Genomic DNA, 13455 nt, shown 5'->3' on the forward strand with positions numbered 1-13455 from the left:
AAAGAGGTGGTAAAATGATGTCCCCAGAGTGTGTGTGTTAAGTTTTAGCTCAAAATACCCCACAGTTATTTTTATATAGCATGTTAAAGTTGTCACTTTTTGAGAGTGAGCAAAAACACACAGTTTTGTGTCTGTTCCTTTAAATGCAAATGAGCTGCTGCTCCCGGCACAGGGGGCGGAGCTACAAGAGCTTGTGTCTTTTACCTCACACACACACACACACACACACACACACACACTGAAAATTTCCTTTTATGTTCAAACCAGAATCAGACAATGATGGAGAGACTCGAGAAGTGACAACATGTAGAAGCAACAGGATATTTCTGAATGGTTAGTTGATGAATTTATGAAGCTTATGTGTAGTTATCTTCTAGTCTTGATTAGCATAGGGGGCGGGGTTTATGTAAATTCTAGGGTTGGTGATGTCACTAACCCGGGAGGAATGTCGTGTAGTTCCTACCAGCCGTTTGTTGTAGTCCTAAAAAAACGATTTCTTTAAAAGCAAATATCTCCCTTTGCTTTGAACTTTGAGTGTTGTAACTTTGCAGATGTTGTTTTTGATCAAACAGCAACATTACACACTAACTAAAGTTAGAAAAGTGAAATCAATCAACCACCCCTTTAATCTCTGATCTAAAGCTCAAAAGTTTGTGATCAGTAATTTTCTTAAATTAATACTTTCATTAATCAAGGATGCATTAAATTGATCAAAAGTGACAGTAAATACATCTATAATGTTAATTCTATGCCAAATAAATGCTGTTCTTTTCAACTTTCCATTATTAAAGAATCCTGAATAACAAAATCATCATATGCATGATTTCTGAAGGATCATGTGACACTGAAGACTGGAGTAATGATGCTGAAAATTCAGCTTTGATCACAGGAATAAATTACAGTTTAACATATATTCAAATATAAAACAGCGGATTTACATTGTAATAATATTACAGACTTTTTACTTTATTTTTGGTCAAATAAAGCAGCCTTGGTGAGTAGAAGAGACTTCTTTCACAAATATGAAAAAAAAAATTCTGACCCCTAACAATTGAACCGTCTGTATCATCTGATATGCAGCACGACTAGTTACAGTTTTAGTTAATCTGAAATATGTAATGTGATTAATGACATTAGTATATGGTGATCACATGTGTAAGCGTCAGTGAGGTTTACCAGCTGAAGCCAGATGTTGGTCGTCAGAACCTGGTTCTTCTCATCCTGAAAATAAAACACAAGAGAGAACAGCCGTCATCTTCAGACGCCATAAAGCGCTTGAGATCGACTCTAAATGTCAGGGAGATTGCTTCGTAATTTACAGCTTATTTAAGGACCGGATGTGATTCATGACTTTTTCTCTGCTTGAGCTCAAGAGGCGATTGAGAGTGTAGATCGTCGGACATCATTGTTTTATTACTTCTGTACAGTAAACTGTGTGTTTGATGGGATGTGTGATTAGAAAAGCTGATGTTCTCTGCTGTGATATGAGCAGGTGTCGTGGCATCAGGTGTATTTTCGGGACAGGGTTTCAGAAATAGCAAAAAAATACCGGATCAGTGCCTGTGAAATCTGCATGAAGCTAGCGTGAAGATCTCTCATTATAAAGCCAAACTAAACGTTTGCAGGACTTAAAAGTACAGCGGGAATTAGAAATACTGCATGAAAGACGCAGGGTTCAGTTGTGTTCTTGAGTGGAAACTGACGTGGCTCTTTCTCTCCCTCTAAATGGATTATCATTTCCATCAAATGCTCCATCAGAGAGTGGAAACACTCTTAATCGAAGTGTGTATTTCCACCTGGTGCCAAACACATGCGAACATCAGTATCTGACAACACATTATCAGAACATAAGCACTGTCATCGTTCATCACTATTATTTACACATACACAAAATGTAATAACTAAACTCAAAATTATTTTGTATAAATTAATTCAGGTCAATACATAATCCAAATAAATAAATATGAAAATAATTGTGAATATACATTATATACATTTGTATATACATTGGACATATACACGACATTATGTATATAATGTACATAATATACATTATATACATTTAAAATAATTTTGGTAAAAAACAAATATAAAATCATTTTTAACAAAAAATTACAAATATTTTATATACATAAATATAAATATAAAAAGTTTTTAAAAAATGAAATAAATAAAAGAATGCTGAATAAATAAATAAATTCAGGTCAATGCATATAAAATAGTTTTCAATAAAATAAATATTACATCATTTTGGAAAAATAAATGAATATATAAATGTTTTGAAATCAATTTAAAATGAGTTATATATTATATATGTAACTAAAAGTAGAACAACAGAGAATGAAGTAATGGTCGTCCGTTTGTGAGGTGGTTAAACACGCAGCTGTTGAATCGCATCAGATCAGCAGAAAACATCTGCCATAACGCAGCTGAGACACACACACACGCTCATTCGAATACACACGCGTCACGGTTATAGCCTGCAAACATCACAGCACACACACACTCCTCCAGACTCAACAGAGTGAATCCCAATGTTTGCCAGCAATTCAAACCTGAGCAAATGTGAGTTATTATTATCATATTAGCGTGAGCTCCTTAAACACAGGCTAGCAGCCAGCATTAATGAGTTCACATCATAGTGTGGTGAGCAAACTCATTATGTGGTCGAGCACTGGAGTGAGAGAGAGAGAGAGAGAGAGAGAGAGAGAGAGAGAGAGAGAGAGAAACCTTCTCCTCCATGAGCTCCACTTCATTTATCTCATTAATATTCGAATTCACTCTCTCTCTCTCACACACACACACACACACGGTTTCCTCAGCCACCAAATTTATATTATATTGCAACCAAAAAACCATTAAAAAGAGATTTTCTTGTTGGATTCCTCAATTTTAGGTTGCTTTGGATAAAAAAAGTCTGCTAAATGAATGAATGTAAATAGCAGAAGTCTTAGCTGAAATGATCTATAAACATGTTTGTTCAATCTGACACCACAAGTCAAACTGCTCAATTCCAATGATCTATTCATATCTGATATTTTTGTGAGGTTTTTCACTCACCACAGATACGTACTGAATAAAAAGTGCCCAAAACCCTTCAACAGACCAGGCTATCTAAGACCAGCAAACCAGCTTAGGCTGGTTTAAGATGTTCAGACAGAACTGAATATTCATCATATCATCAAACAATTCAGTAATATAATTTAGGTTAGGAACCAGCCGAGTGTGAGGAGTTGGGGTGGTCAAGGGGTGCATCAAGATTTTATGAAAAAACTGTTCAAAAGTTATTAGCAAAAAATATTTTTTTTCAGATCTCATGACCTGTAGGTGGCCCTGCTCCCAAATTTGGCACGGACCCTCAGATCACGGTTCCGATGACATATACCAATTTTCGTTTCGATTGATCAAAGTTTGGCCAAGATACAGTCTCTGAACCAATTTCGGTTCAACCTAGTTAAGTTTGCAACATCGTAACTTTTGAACAAAGATGAATAAAAATGATATCTGTGATGAACAAATATGTCTGTGCAGATTGGTCCAAAGATCATCTGAGGCAATCTTGAATGTGATCAGCATGAAGAGAGGAATCTGGTGTGCGAAGTTTAATTTTTCTTGATCAAAGGGTTCAAAAGTTAGAAAAGTGGATTTTTGAACTGGTGGTGGCGCTGTATAGTTGGTCCTAGAGACTCCAAGACTGGTCAGATTACTATGCATGACTATCACTACAAGTGTGCAAAATTTCATCATTTCCCTATATTCATAGGTGAGTCGACTGTGTATATACATATACATAGGCCTCCTCTCATGCTGACTGGATAGATCATTTGAACGTGTTCCTCCCGAACTTATCATATATTTAATATGATAATCAAATTCTGTTTTTATATTAAATTAGAAGAACTTTGGACTTTCTGTCTGAAATGCGTTAGGATTAAATACACTTTATTTTATTTTTTCGCTGACATAATGAAGGCCAAGTTAGCCTTGTTTTTACCATCCAATCGAACCCTAATGTGTAAAAATCAAATGTGTGTGTGTGTGTGTGTGTGTGTGTGTGTGTGTGTGTGTGTGTACTCACCACGTCCATGATCTGCATCAGACTGAAGCTGAAGTGCACAGTGAGCGAGTGCGAGTCGTTATAAACAGGTCGTTCCAGAGGGTTGTAGTTTCTCATTAAGTCTTTGTACAGCCGTCGCTGGTGCTCGCCCTGCAGAGAGACTGACACACACACGACGGGTTTTAATGTTTTATGGGGACTTTCCATAGACATATTGTTTTTTATACTGAATAAACACACACACACACACTATTATTGACCTATTTTCACAAATCAAACAAACAAATCCAGATCCTCAAACCGTGCTTTCAGTAGCATTTAACGATCAACTTAAAATAATCAAATTCATCTGAATTCTGTGTGAATGTATCCCAGAGTCCTCAGCTTTGGACTGTTTTGTTAAGTCTTCTGAGGACTGATGGTGAAGCTCTCTCTAGATTAGGCTGCTTTTAAATGAGGAAGCTTTCGCAAAACCCCGCCCTCGAACGGTTCTCGTCCAATCCTAGCTCAGCAACTGTAACTAAGGAGAAGGCCCTCCGTCAAACATTGCGATTTCAGCAAGATAGTGAAACGATGCGCCTATGGCAGTGAGGTCTGCACGGGCTTAAAACTTAAGCCCGAACCCGGCCCGTACCCGAAATAACTTAACCTGACCCGACCCGAACATTACAGTTATATTTTAAGCCCGACCCGAGGTCCGTTTCTTACCTTTTTTTTTTTTTTTTCATATGCTGTATTTTATGATTGCTTGTAACTATAATTAAAAAATAGGCTACATGTACAAACACCGTTTCACTACGGCACTGCGGCCCCTCATCAGTCAGCAAACAAGAGGGAAAAAAAGAGAAAAAGCATGGACTTCAAAACAAAGTTCGCGCAGTTGCACAACTATGTACACAAATATATCCTCTTCAGTAGGCTACGAGTTATGAATGAAGAGAACAGCATCGAGAGCTGATGGTTTCAGCGCGTCCTCTGATTGCAGTGTTGTGACTGAAATAGCGCGCGCGGGAGCACATGCGCAAAACAGTTTTGTAAAACGATATATGATCAAATAAAAATGATTGATATATAATTTTACAAAACTGTTTTGTGCATGTGCTCCCGTGCGCTATTCTGTCTATACTTTCTGTCGTGCCCTGGAGGATTTGTCTGCTGCATTACTCCAAAACCAATCACTTAATGTATGGAGCTCAACCCAGCCATGGCTATGGTTCTCAATTGTTTGACGGGCGTAGTAACAATAACTAAGGGGCGTGGCTTTTGCGAACGGTCAATTGACTGAGAAGGTTCAATTGACCCTTCGCAGGGAGCTTGATTGACAGGTGATCTGGCCAATCATACTTCGCCATACGCCATTTTTTTGTCCGACAAAGCAGTCAGGAGAGTTAGTAGATTAACATTGGAGGATTTGAACTTGAGTTTCCTGACGCCTTTCCGCGGTTAAAACAACATTCCTTCTGATGTTCATTCATGTTTATTTGATGCTATAAATTATCTAGAAGGAAGAGATGATCGGTTCACGAGCAGCTTTAAAGGAGAACTCCAGCGCAAAATTATCCTTTGGTCTAATTACACATTGTTACCTAGTCAACCGTTATCTGAGATTTGTTTTCATGATTATCGAATGTAAATAGTTTTATCTCTAAAAACAGTTTAGCCTATAACGCTAGTATAACGCTAGTATATAGGGCATTGAGTAATGACAAATAAAAATCGCTTGTTAATACCACTAACAAGGCTCAAAATAGCCCCACACTAACACGGTAGCATAATGAGGGTCAGATAGCAAACTGACATCGAATCAATGTGGAAACAACGTTTCTCGTGACATTGAAACAACATCGTTTTGCTCATCGAATTAACGTTGAATCAACGTCAGACACGCCATTCAACCGCATTTCAATGTTGAATCGATGTTTTATTTTCGGTGTAATAACGTTCTGAAGTTGATTCAACGTTGAAATTTGATTGATGATTGATACTAACCTTTACAACTAAAAATCAACGTTGAATCGACATCGGTCTGCTATCTGGGTCCCTACCTTCAAACCGAAGCATTGAGAACTTTGACAGTGTCCAGACAGTTTAATAAGAAGATATTTCATACATACAGTCAACTTCACGAATATAGGCAGAAGCCATCTTTGAAAAACAGACTCTATCAGTCGATCAACGAAACGCCGATCCAAATGCGCTGAACTGTGTAGAATCTCATATGGTCCAGTGCATTTGGATCGGCGTTTCGTTGATACTAGCGTTATAGGCTAAACTGTTTTTAGAGATAAAACTATTTACATTCGATAATCATGAAAACTAATCTCAGATAACGGTTGACTAGGTAAACAATGTGTAATTAGACCAAAGGTTCATTTTGCGCTGGAGTTCTCCTTTAACTGATGCGACACAGCGATCTGTCAGACACATTAAAGAGCCACAAAACGGTATTTATTGTTTAAATTTAGTTATAAAATGACCAAATTTGAAAGGTGAGACTTTGTTTCACATCTAAAGTAAGCTGGTCTGTGTCTGTCAGTGTGTTGTCAGTGTCTCTCTGCTCCGCGATGTATTGTTCACTGCGTGAGAACATGATGTGGTGTGAGAGCGGCGTAGCTTGTCGGACATATCAACAGTAACTAAGGGGGGCGGGTCTTTGCGAACCGTCAAAACACATGACACACAACACAGCACACAACACATGACACATAACCATCAGCATTCAAACTGCAAAATCAATCAATCTTTTCCTGCAGGAAATATGAAGCGGTATTCCATCGTTGAGGTCAGAACAACAAATCAAAGAACAATGACTGGAATCAGTCAGAACAGACGGTCAGAGAGCAAAAGAAAGTCAAAGGACAGTGTAGGGGTGTGCGATATTACGATTTTTGATCGTGGACGATTAAAATGTCTCCACGATCTGCTTTTGAAGAAATATCGTAGGATCGTCCATTTTATCAGTTTGCATTTCTGGCGCCTCCGTCTCAACATACTGTACAGCGCGACGTATATCCACATGAAATGCAGAGGAACGGGACACTGTAGTTCATAAAAATGTATTATTTGCATGTACTTTAAAGCCTTGCCGGTTAAACATGTCATTCGCTGCTGATGCGCTGTTCTAACGGGCGCTTTTATGAGCGCAAACACCCGACGCGCACATGCAGCCTGTCTAACAGCGCCTGGATACTGGGCTTAGTTATCTTTCGAGTCTTATTGCTCTAATACTGTCAAATACACACAAGGTTTACATAAACAAAGTTGGTTATGTCTAAAGTGAAATAACAATAGAAAAAATGAAGAAAAAATCTGCTTTTCAAATGCGTGTAGACTCGTTGCGCGCAGGTCTTAAAGTGACAGTAGCCCTAATAGTAAACATGCTGCCGCTTGTCCTTAAAGGGACAGTTACCCAAAAATAAACATTATGTCATTATTTACTCACTCTCTAATGTTGTTCCAAACCTGTATTAATTTTTTTCTTGTGCTGAACACAAAAGAAGATATTTTGAAGAGTGTGGCTAACCGGGCGGTTGCTGGTCTCCATTGATTAGTAGGAAAAAACTATTATGGAAGTCACTGTGGTACATCAACTGTTTGTTTACCCACATTCTTCCAAATAACTTTTATTTTCAACAGAAGAGGGAGACTTATTCGGGTTTAAAGCGGCTTGAGAGAATTAAAATTTTTGGGAGAACTATCTCTGTTAATAAAACAACAAAATACAAAGAGCATCTCACTCACTCTTGACTGAGAACTTTAATAGTAGCTTTAATAAGAATCAATGTAAATTTTATACAGTGAAGTCGATGTTGTGTTTTATTTTCATATTTGTTCATTTAATTACTTTCTTCAATGCTGTTAAATACACCTGTAGCTGAAAAAATAAAGCATTGTTTATTTAATTTGTATATTAAGTTGTGTATGTGTATCTTTGTTCTTAATTTTTAATAACAAAGACAATGACAAATATTTTTTATCTTCGCCACTTTGGCCTAAATGTCTGCCATTCTTTTTTATTTTATATTTTGTTACCCAAGGCTTTGTTTTTTAAATAGGGACATTAGTTTGGCTGTGATGCTCAGTCACTTGCAAAATAGTAAAACCAACATGAAAAGGAATCGTGATAAAATCGTGAATTGTGATTTTCCTGAAAAAAATCGTGATATGATATTTTTGCCATATCGCCCACCCCTAGGACAGTGACATTGTTTTTCTGACACAGTCTTTCTGAAGAGCTTTACGTTCAGGAGAATCACGTCTGACTGAACCGGTTTCTCTGGACTTGAATGGAAATCAATGGAGATCTTAGTAGAATCAGGTTATTAAAAACATGATGATCACAGTCATTTTGTAGTGGATCTGTGGGTGGAAACAAACCTGCTTCAGTTCCAAGATCTTCAGAAAACACACACACACGCAGGCACGACGCACGCACTCACTCACACACACACACACACACACAGATGCAGAAACAAATTCAGAGTGATAAAACATCTGCTTACTTCAGTTCAAACTCTTCAGAAACAAAACTCACAGGAGATTCAAATAAACACATAAATAAACAAATGTTGATGGATGGATGGATGGATAGATAGATTCCACGTTTTTTTTTTGGATAAGATTTATACTTTGATAGCAGTAACAATAACATGGTATTTTCGGAAGTATCATGATACTATAGGCTAATTAATAATGCTACTAATAATGTATCATAGTACTGCCCTTGTACACTAAGGTAACATAACATAACATAACATAACATAACATAACATAACATAACATAACATAACATAACATAACATAACATAACATAACATATAACATAACATAAACAGTGAGTGTAAATGTCCCGGTACCGTGTATGAGGAGGGCAGCGGTCAGCAGAGTCAGTGTCCGGCCGCAGGAGCTCATGACTGTCGAGAGGAACACCGAAACTCAACGCGACGCCCGGCTACAACCCGCTATACGCTCAGTGACGCGGACCGCATGGAGACACGAGAGCGTGTTAAAAACCCCGCGCGCGTAAAGCGGACAGAAGAAGCCGCGGGTCCGCGCGTGATGAGACTGAAAGCAGCGTGCGCGCGCCTTTGACTGACTGCGACTGATCTCTGATCGCTCCTGACGCGACGCTTAAACAGCACGCGTGCATCAGCCAATCTGGAGAACTGGAATAAAACTACTTAACTGTGAAATTAACAAGACAAAAATACCAGACGAGGACACTTCAGTCACGTTACAGGGAACGGCACTGCATTACAACAACTGAGGGCTCCAAACACTCGCAGAACAGCTGACGTTCTGTCAACGGCAATAGAACGTTCGGTCGAAGTTATCTGATAGAACATTCAAAAGTAACACCCCACAATGTTTGCAGAATTCTAAAATGGAAGGTTCACGTTCCCTTAACATTTGCATAACTAAAAACAAACATTGAAAGAAGAAATTGACGTTCAGAGAACATTCAGAAATAAGGTTTTGATACTTAATTTGAATGTTAGCAAAATGTGAACCTATTTTTGTTAGCTGGGTACAAAAGAAAAATCAATAAACAGTATTACAGAGCATTAGATGCTGTTGTTTGAGGAGTTTTATTCCTGCATAACTCAGTGTTCGGCCCATTAGAGAACAACAGTCTGTGTCATAAGGTTGAACTCTCATCTGATCAGACGCAATTAAAGTCTTCCTTTTTCTGCGTGACTTATAACTTAATGTCTCCTATATGATATCATATTAGGCTTCTGGCAAACCCACATGTTTAATAAACAGCATCAGCGACTTTTACTTTTTACTTTTAGAGATGATTCATCTCTCTGGAAAGAGGAGAAACTGTTTTAAACTCTAGTTTTAAAGCTTGTAAATCATATAAATATATTGTTTATCTTTTCAGCCTGTGGTCGCTATTAAACATGCTCTTATTTTGCATTCGGGTTTTAAATTATTTTAAATATTTTTTCAACATTTAACTTTTTTAAAATAATGTTTAAAAAATACTAAAACTATATTTATAAATGTATATTAAAAAAAAGATATTCAATTTGCCTGGTAGCCTATATTTTTAAAAATTATAGTTTCAGATACACAATAAATGCTTTAAACTTGCAGTACGCATTATAATTTAAAATGCATGACAATATACTATTATTTGATATTGTTGTTTATGCATGTTGAAATGTACCTGTAAATTTGGTGTAGCGGTTGCCTATTTTTAGGGAGGTGGAAATAGTTTAATAATTGATTTGTCTCAGTTTATTCCCATCAATCTCAGTATCCCTCACAGCAGCCGTGATTAAACTCAGTCAGACTGTATTTACAGTAACAGACAGTGATATAAAGTGCTGAAGTGAGAGTCAGGAGAGACATCTGGTGCTGACGCTCCTCAACTGCAGATCATCAGCACACACACACACACACACACACACACACACACACACACACACACACACACACACACACACACACACACACACACACACACACACACACACACACACACACACACACACACACACACACACACACACACACACACACACACACACACACACACACACACACCAGCTTCTGCTGTGAGGAACATCAACACCAGTATTATCATGAAGAGAGTCATTACACTGAAAAACAGCCATGCTCTTCCTCAGGGTTTCTGTTGTGTTTTCCAGCACAAATATCGAAACATTCTGAAATCGAAATACATTTACTGGAGATGCTAAAATTACATGGTGTATTATTTTATTACTTTTAATTTGTATGTAATTTGCCAGATTACAATCAAGCATTAATAAAAACGACTACACTCTAAAAAATGCTGGGTTGTTTTAACCAAATGTTGGGTCAAATATGGACAAACCCAGCCATTATGGTTAAACATCAAAGCCCGTCTACGGAGAGCCTGGCCACTCCCTATTAAAGGTTGTATCAGCGATTTCAGGCCCAAAAATAAATTATCACATTCATCTAATCTTTCCTAACGATCCGCTAGCTGCCCGCCCCATAAGCAGGCTGTCAAAAAAACGCGTCTCTGTAGGCAGCCTAGGCTCTGAGATCTGCACACAAAAACGTACTCGGTTACCTAACGTAACCTCGGATCTCTCTCGTAATTGCATTACGCAACGGGAACCCCTTGTCAACGCCGTGCGCACCAAGCCTTCACTACATAAGTCCCAGGGGACACAGATAAGTGGGAAAAAGGCGGCCAACAGAGTGGGCCCGCACATGTACATAAGCACACAGTAGGGGATATATAAAGAGCGGCATAGCCGGTCTATACTGGATTTAGGGGGATTCATCCTTCTGGCTCCTTTCAGGAAGCGGATGATGAGCTCGTTCCTTCCTATTGCCTGGCCGCGCGTCGACTCAGCGAACGCTGCGATGGCCGCAACATTTACTTTGAGCGTGGAGGGGGACCTGCCCATGTCCAACAGCTCTTGAAGGAAGCAAAGCACCCATGAAACCCCACAAGTTTGTGGTTCTAAGCCTTTGTCAGTGCACCATTTAGTAAACACAGAGCATTTGGACGCATAAAGCCACCTAGTAGAGGGGGCTCTAGACTGCCTGATCGTGTTCACAACCCCTTCTGGCAGAGCAACGTTGATTATCCATGCATGGAGAGACCAGCGCTCTGGATGAGGATGCCAAATCGAGAGGAGATCTCTCCTCACCGGGATCGGCCATGGGGCTGAGTCTGACAGCCGCACCAACTCCGGGAACCATGTCTGGTTCTCCCAACGGGGGGCTATGAGGAGCAACGAGTGACGCGTTACCCTGATTCTCCGAATGACCTGTGGTAACAGTGAGACCAGAGGGAATGCGTACAACGGGCAGCTGGGCCACGCTTGGGCCAGGGCGTCCTCATTCTTCAAAAAGAACCTTGGGCAGTGGGCGTTGTCTTTCAACGCAAAGAGGTCGACTTTCGCTCTGCCGAAAAGGCGCCATAGTGACTGGACTGTCTGCGGGTGCAGGGACCATTCCCCCGGAGGAACGTTGTCCCTGGACAGCAAAGCAGGCGTTCCGCCAGATCGCAGTGGACTCTGGATCTGACACCACCCTGGCGGTTCACGTAGGACCACAGACCACAGACATGTTGTCCGTGCGGACCAGTACGTGGTGTCCCCGCAGAGATAGGAGAAAGTATTTCAAAGTGTTCTCGACCGCTATCATCTCCAGACAGTTTATGTGAAGACACTTCTCCGGTGTCCCCGTCTGACCAGTGGCCAAAGACCGGTTTGCCCTCGAAAAGACCGCCCCAACCCAGGTTGGAAGCGTCCGTCGAGATGACCTTTCGGTACAAGACAACTCCCATTGTCACTCCCCACTGATACCAGTCGGCCACTATCCAGGGCTGCAGAGCTGAAACGCAGCTCTGGGTCACTCTGATTCGCGAGCCGCCGGCGGCCCAGGCTCGGTGAGGCACACGTGCATTCAGCCAGCGTTGCAGGGGGCGCATACGCAGTAGACCCAGCCGGAGCACTGCTGCGGCTGAAGCCATAAGGCCCAGCATTCCCTGAAACGTTTTCAGGGGGACAACACTGCCTTTTGTAAAGACGCGGCCAGACGCTGAACACGCGCGCTGTGTTGACAAGCGGGCCATCATCGCCACCGAGTCAAGCTCTATTCCCAGAAAAGAGGTTGACTGACGGGGCAGCAGTGAGCTCTTGGCCCAATTGACCGTGAGATCCAAGCTTTCCAGATGACTGAGTAGCACTGCTCTGTGAGACAAGAGTTCCGCCTCTGATTGTGCTAAAATCAGCCAGTCGTCCAAATAGTTCAGGATTCGCATACCCTGACTTCTCAGGGGAGCGAGGGCCACGTCCATGCACTTCGTAAATGTACGGGGTGATAACGACAGGCCGAACGTCAGGACGGTGTACTGATATACCTGACCGTCGAAGGCGAATCTCAAGAATGGCCTGTGACGGGGTATGATCTGGATCTGAAAGTATGCATCTTTCAGATCGAGAGAAATAAACCAGTCCCTCGGGCAAATTTGCGCAAGGATTTGTCTGGTCGTGAGCATTTTGAACGGTCTGAATGTCTGAATAGGGCGGCTCGCTGACAGCAGCGGCCGGCTGCTTCATACTCAATGACTCGATCGCTTTGGACGGAGAGCATTTTGACACGCGAACAGCGAGGCACGTGACCGGCGCTGGGTACAGTGTTTATTAGTAAGTGTGAGCGCTCGTGAGCAGTCACAGGGCTTACGTTTACAACACAGCCGGTATGCTTTAATGGTTTCGTCCCCTGGGATAACTGTGCAACAGAGCGGTGAGTAGTAGGTGTGGGCACTGAAACGTGGGCACATATCCTACATCTAACACTCGAGCGGCGCTTTATGTGAGTGGGCTCTGCGACAGTGAGAGACACCGGGGGGATCGTGCTTGTGTGTAGGGGTGAACACTGTG

The 13455-nt window shown here is 40.8% G+C and overlaps 1 protein-coding gene across 3 annotated transcripts in view; it reads right to left on the bottom strand.

The window, feature by feature from the left end:
• Positions 1-9693, bottom strand: part of LOC306993797 (neuronal acetylcholine receptor subunit alpha-7) — a 47158-nt gene extending 37465 nt beyond the window's left edge. Inside the window, exons 1-4 of one of the 3 annotated variants that reach the window (XM_079603871.1) lie at positions 8914-9692; positions 8299-8416; positions 4079-4218; positions 1177-1221 (exon numbers count right to left, since the gene is read on the bottom strand). In XM_079603871.1, the coding sequence (XP_079459997.1) occupies positions 1177-1221; positions 4079-4174 (141 nt within the window). In that variant the 5' untranslated portion in view covers positions 4175-4218; positions 8299-8416; positions 8914-9692. Of the gene's footprint in view, positions 1-1176; positions 1222-4078; positions 4219-6940; positions 7498-8298; positions 8417-8913 lie in introns of those variants that run through there. The other 2 variants (XM_079603870.1, XM_079603872.1) reach the window with 2 other exon arrangements.
• Positions 9694-13455: the final 3762 nt, after the last annotated feature.

Source organism: Phoxinus phoxinus, assembly GCF_949152265.1.
Source record: "Phoxinus phoxinus genome assembly, chromosome: 25".
In the NCBI taxonomy this organism is placed as follows: Eukaryota; Metazoa; Chordata; class Actinopteri; order Cypriniformes; family Leuciscidae; genus Phoxinus; species Phoxinus phoxinus.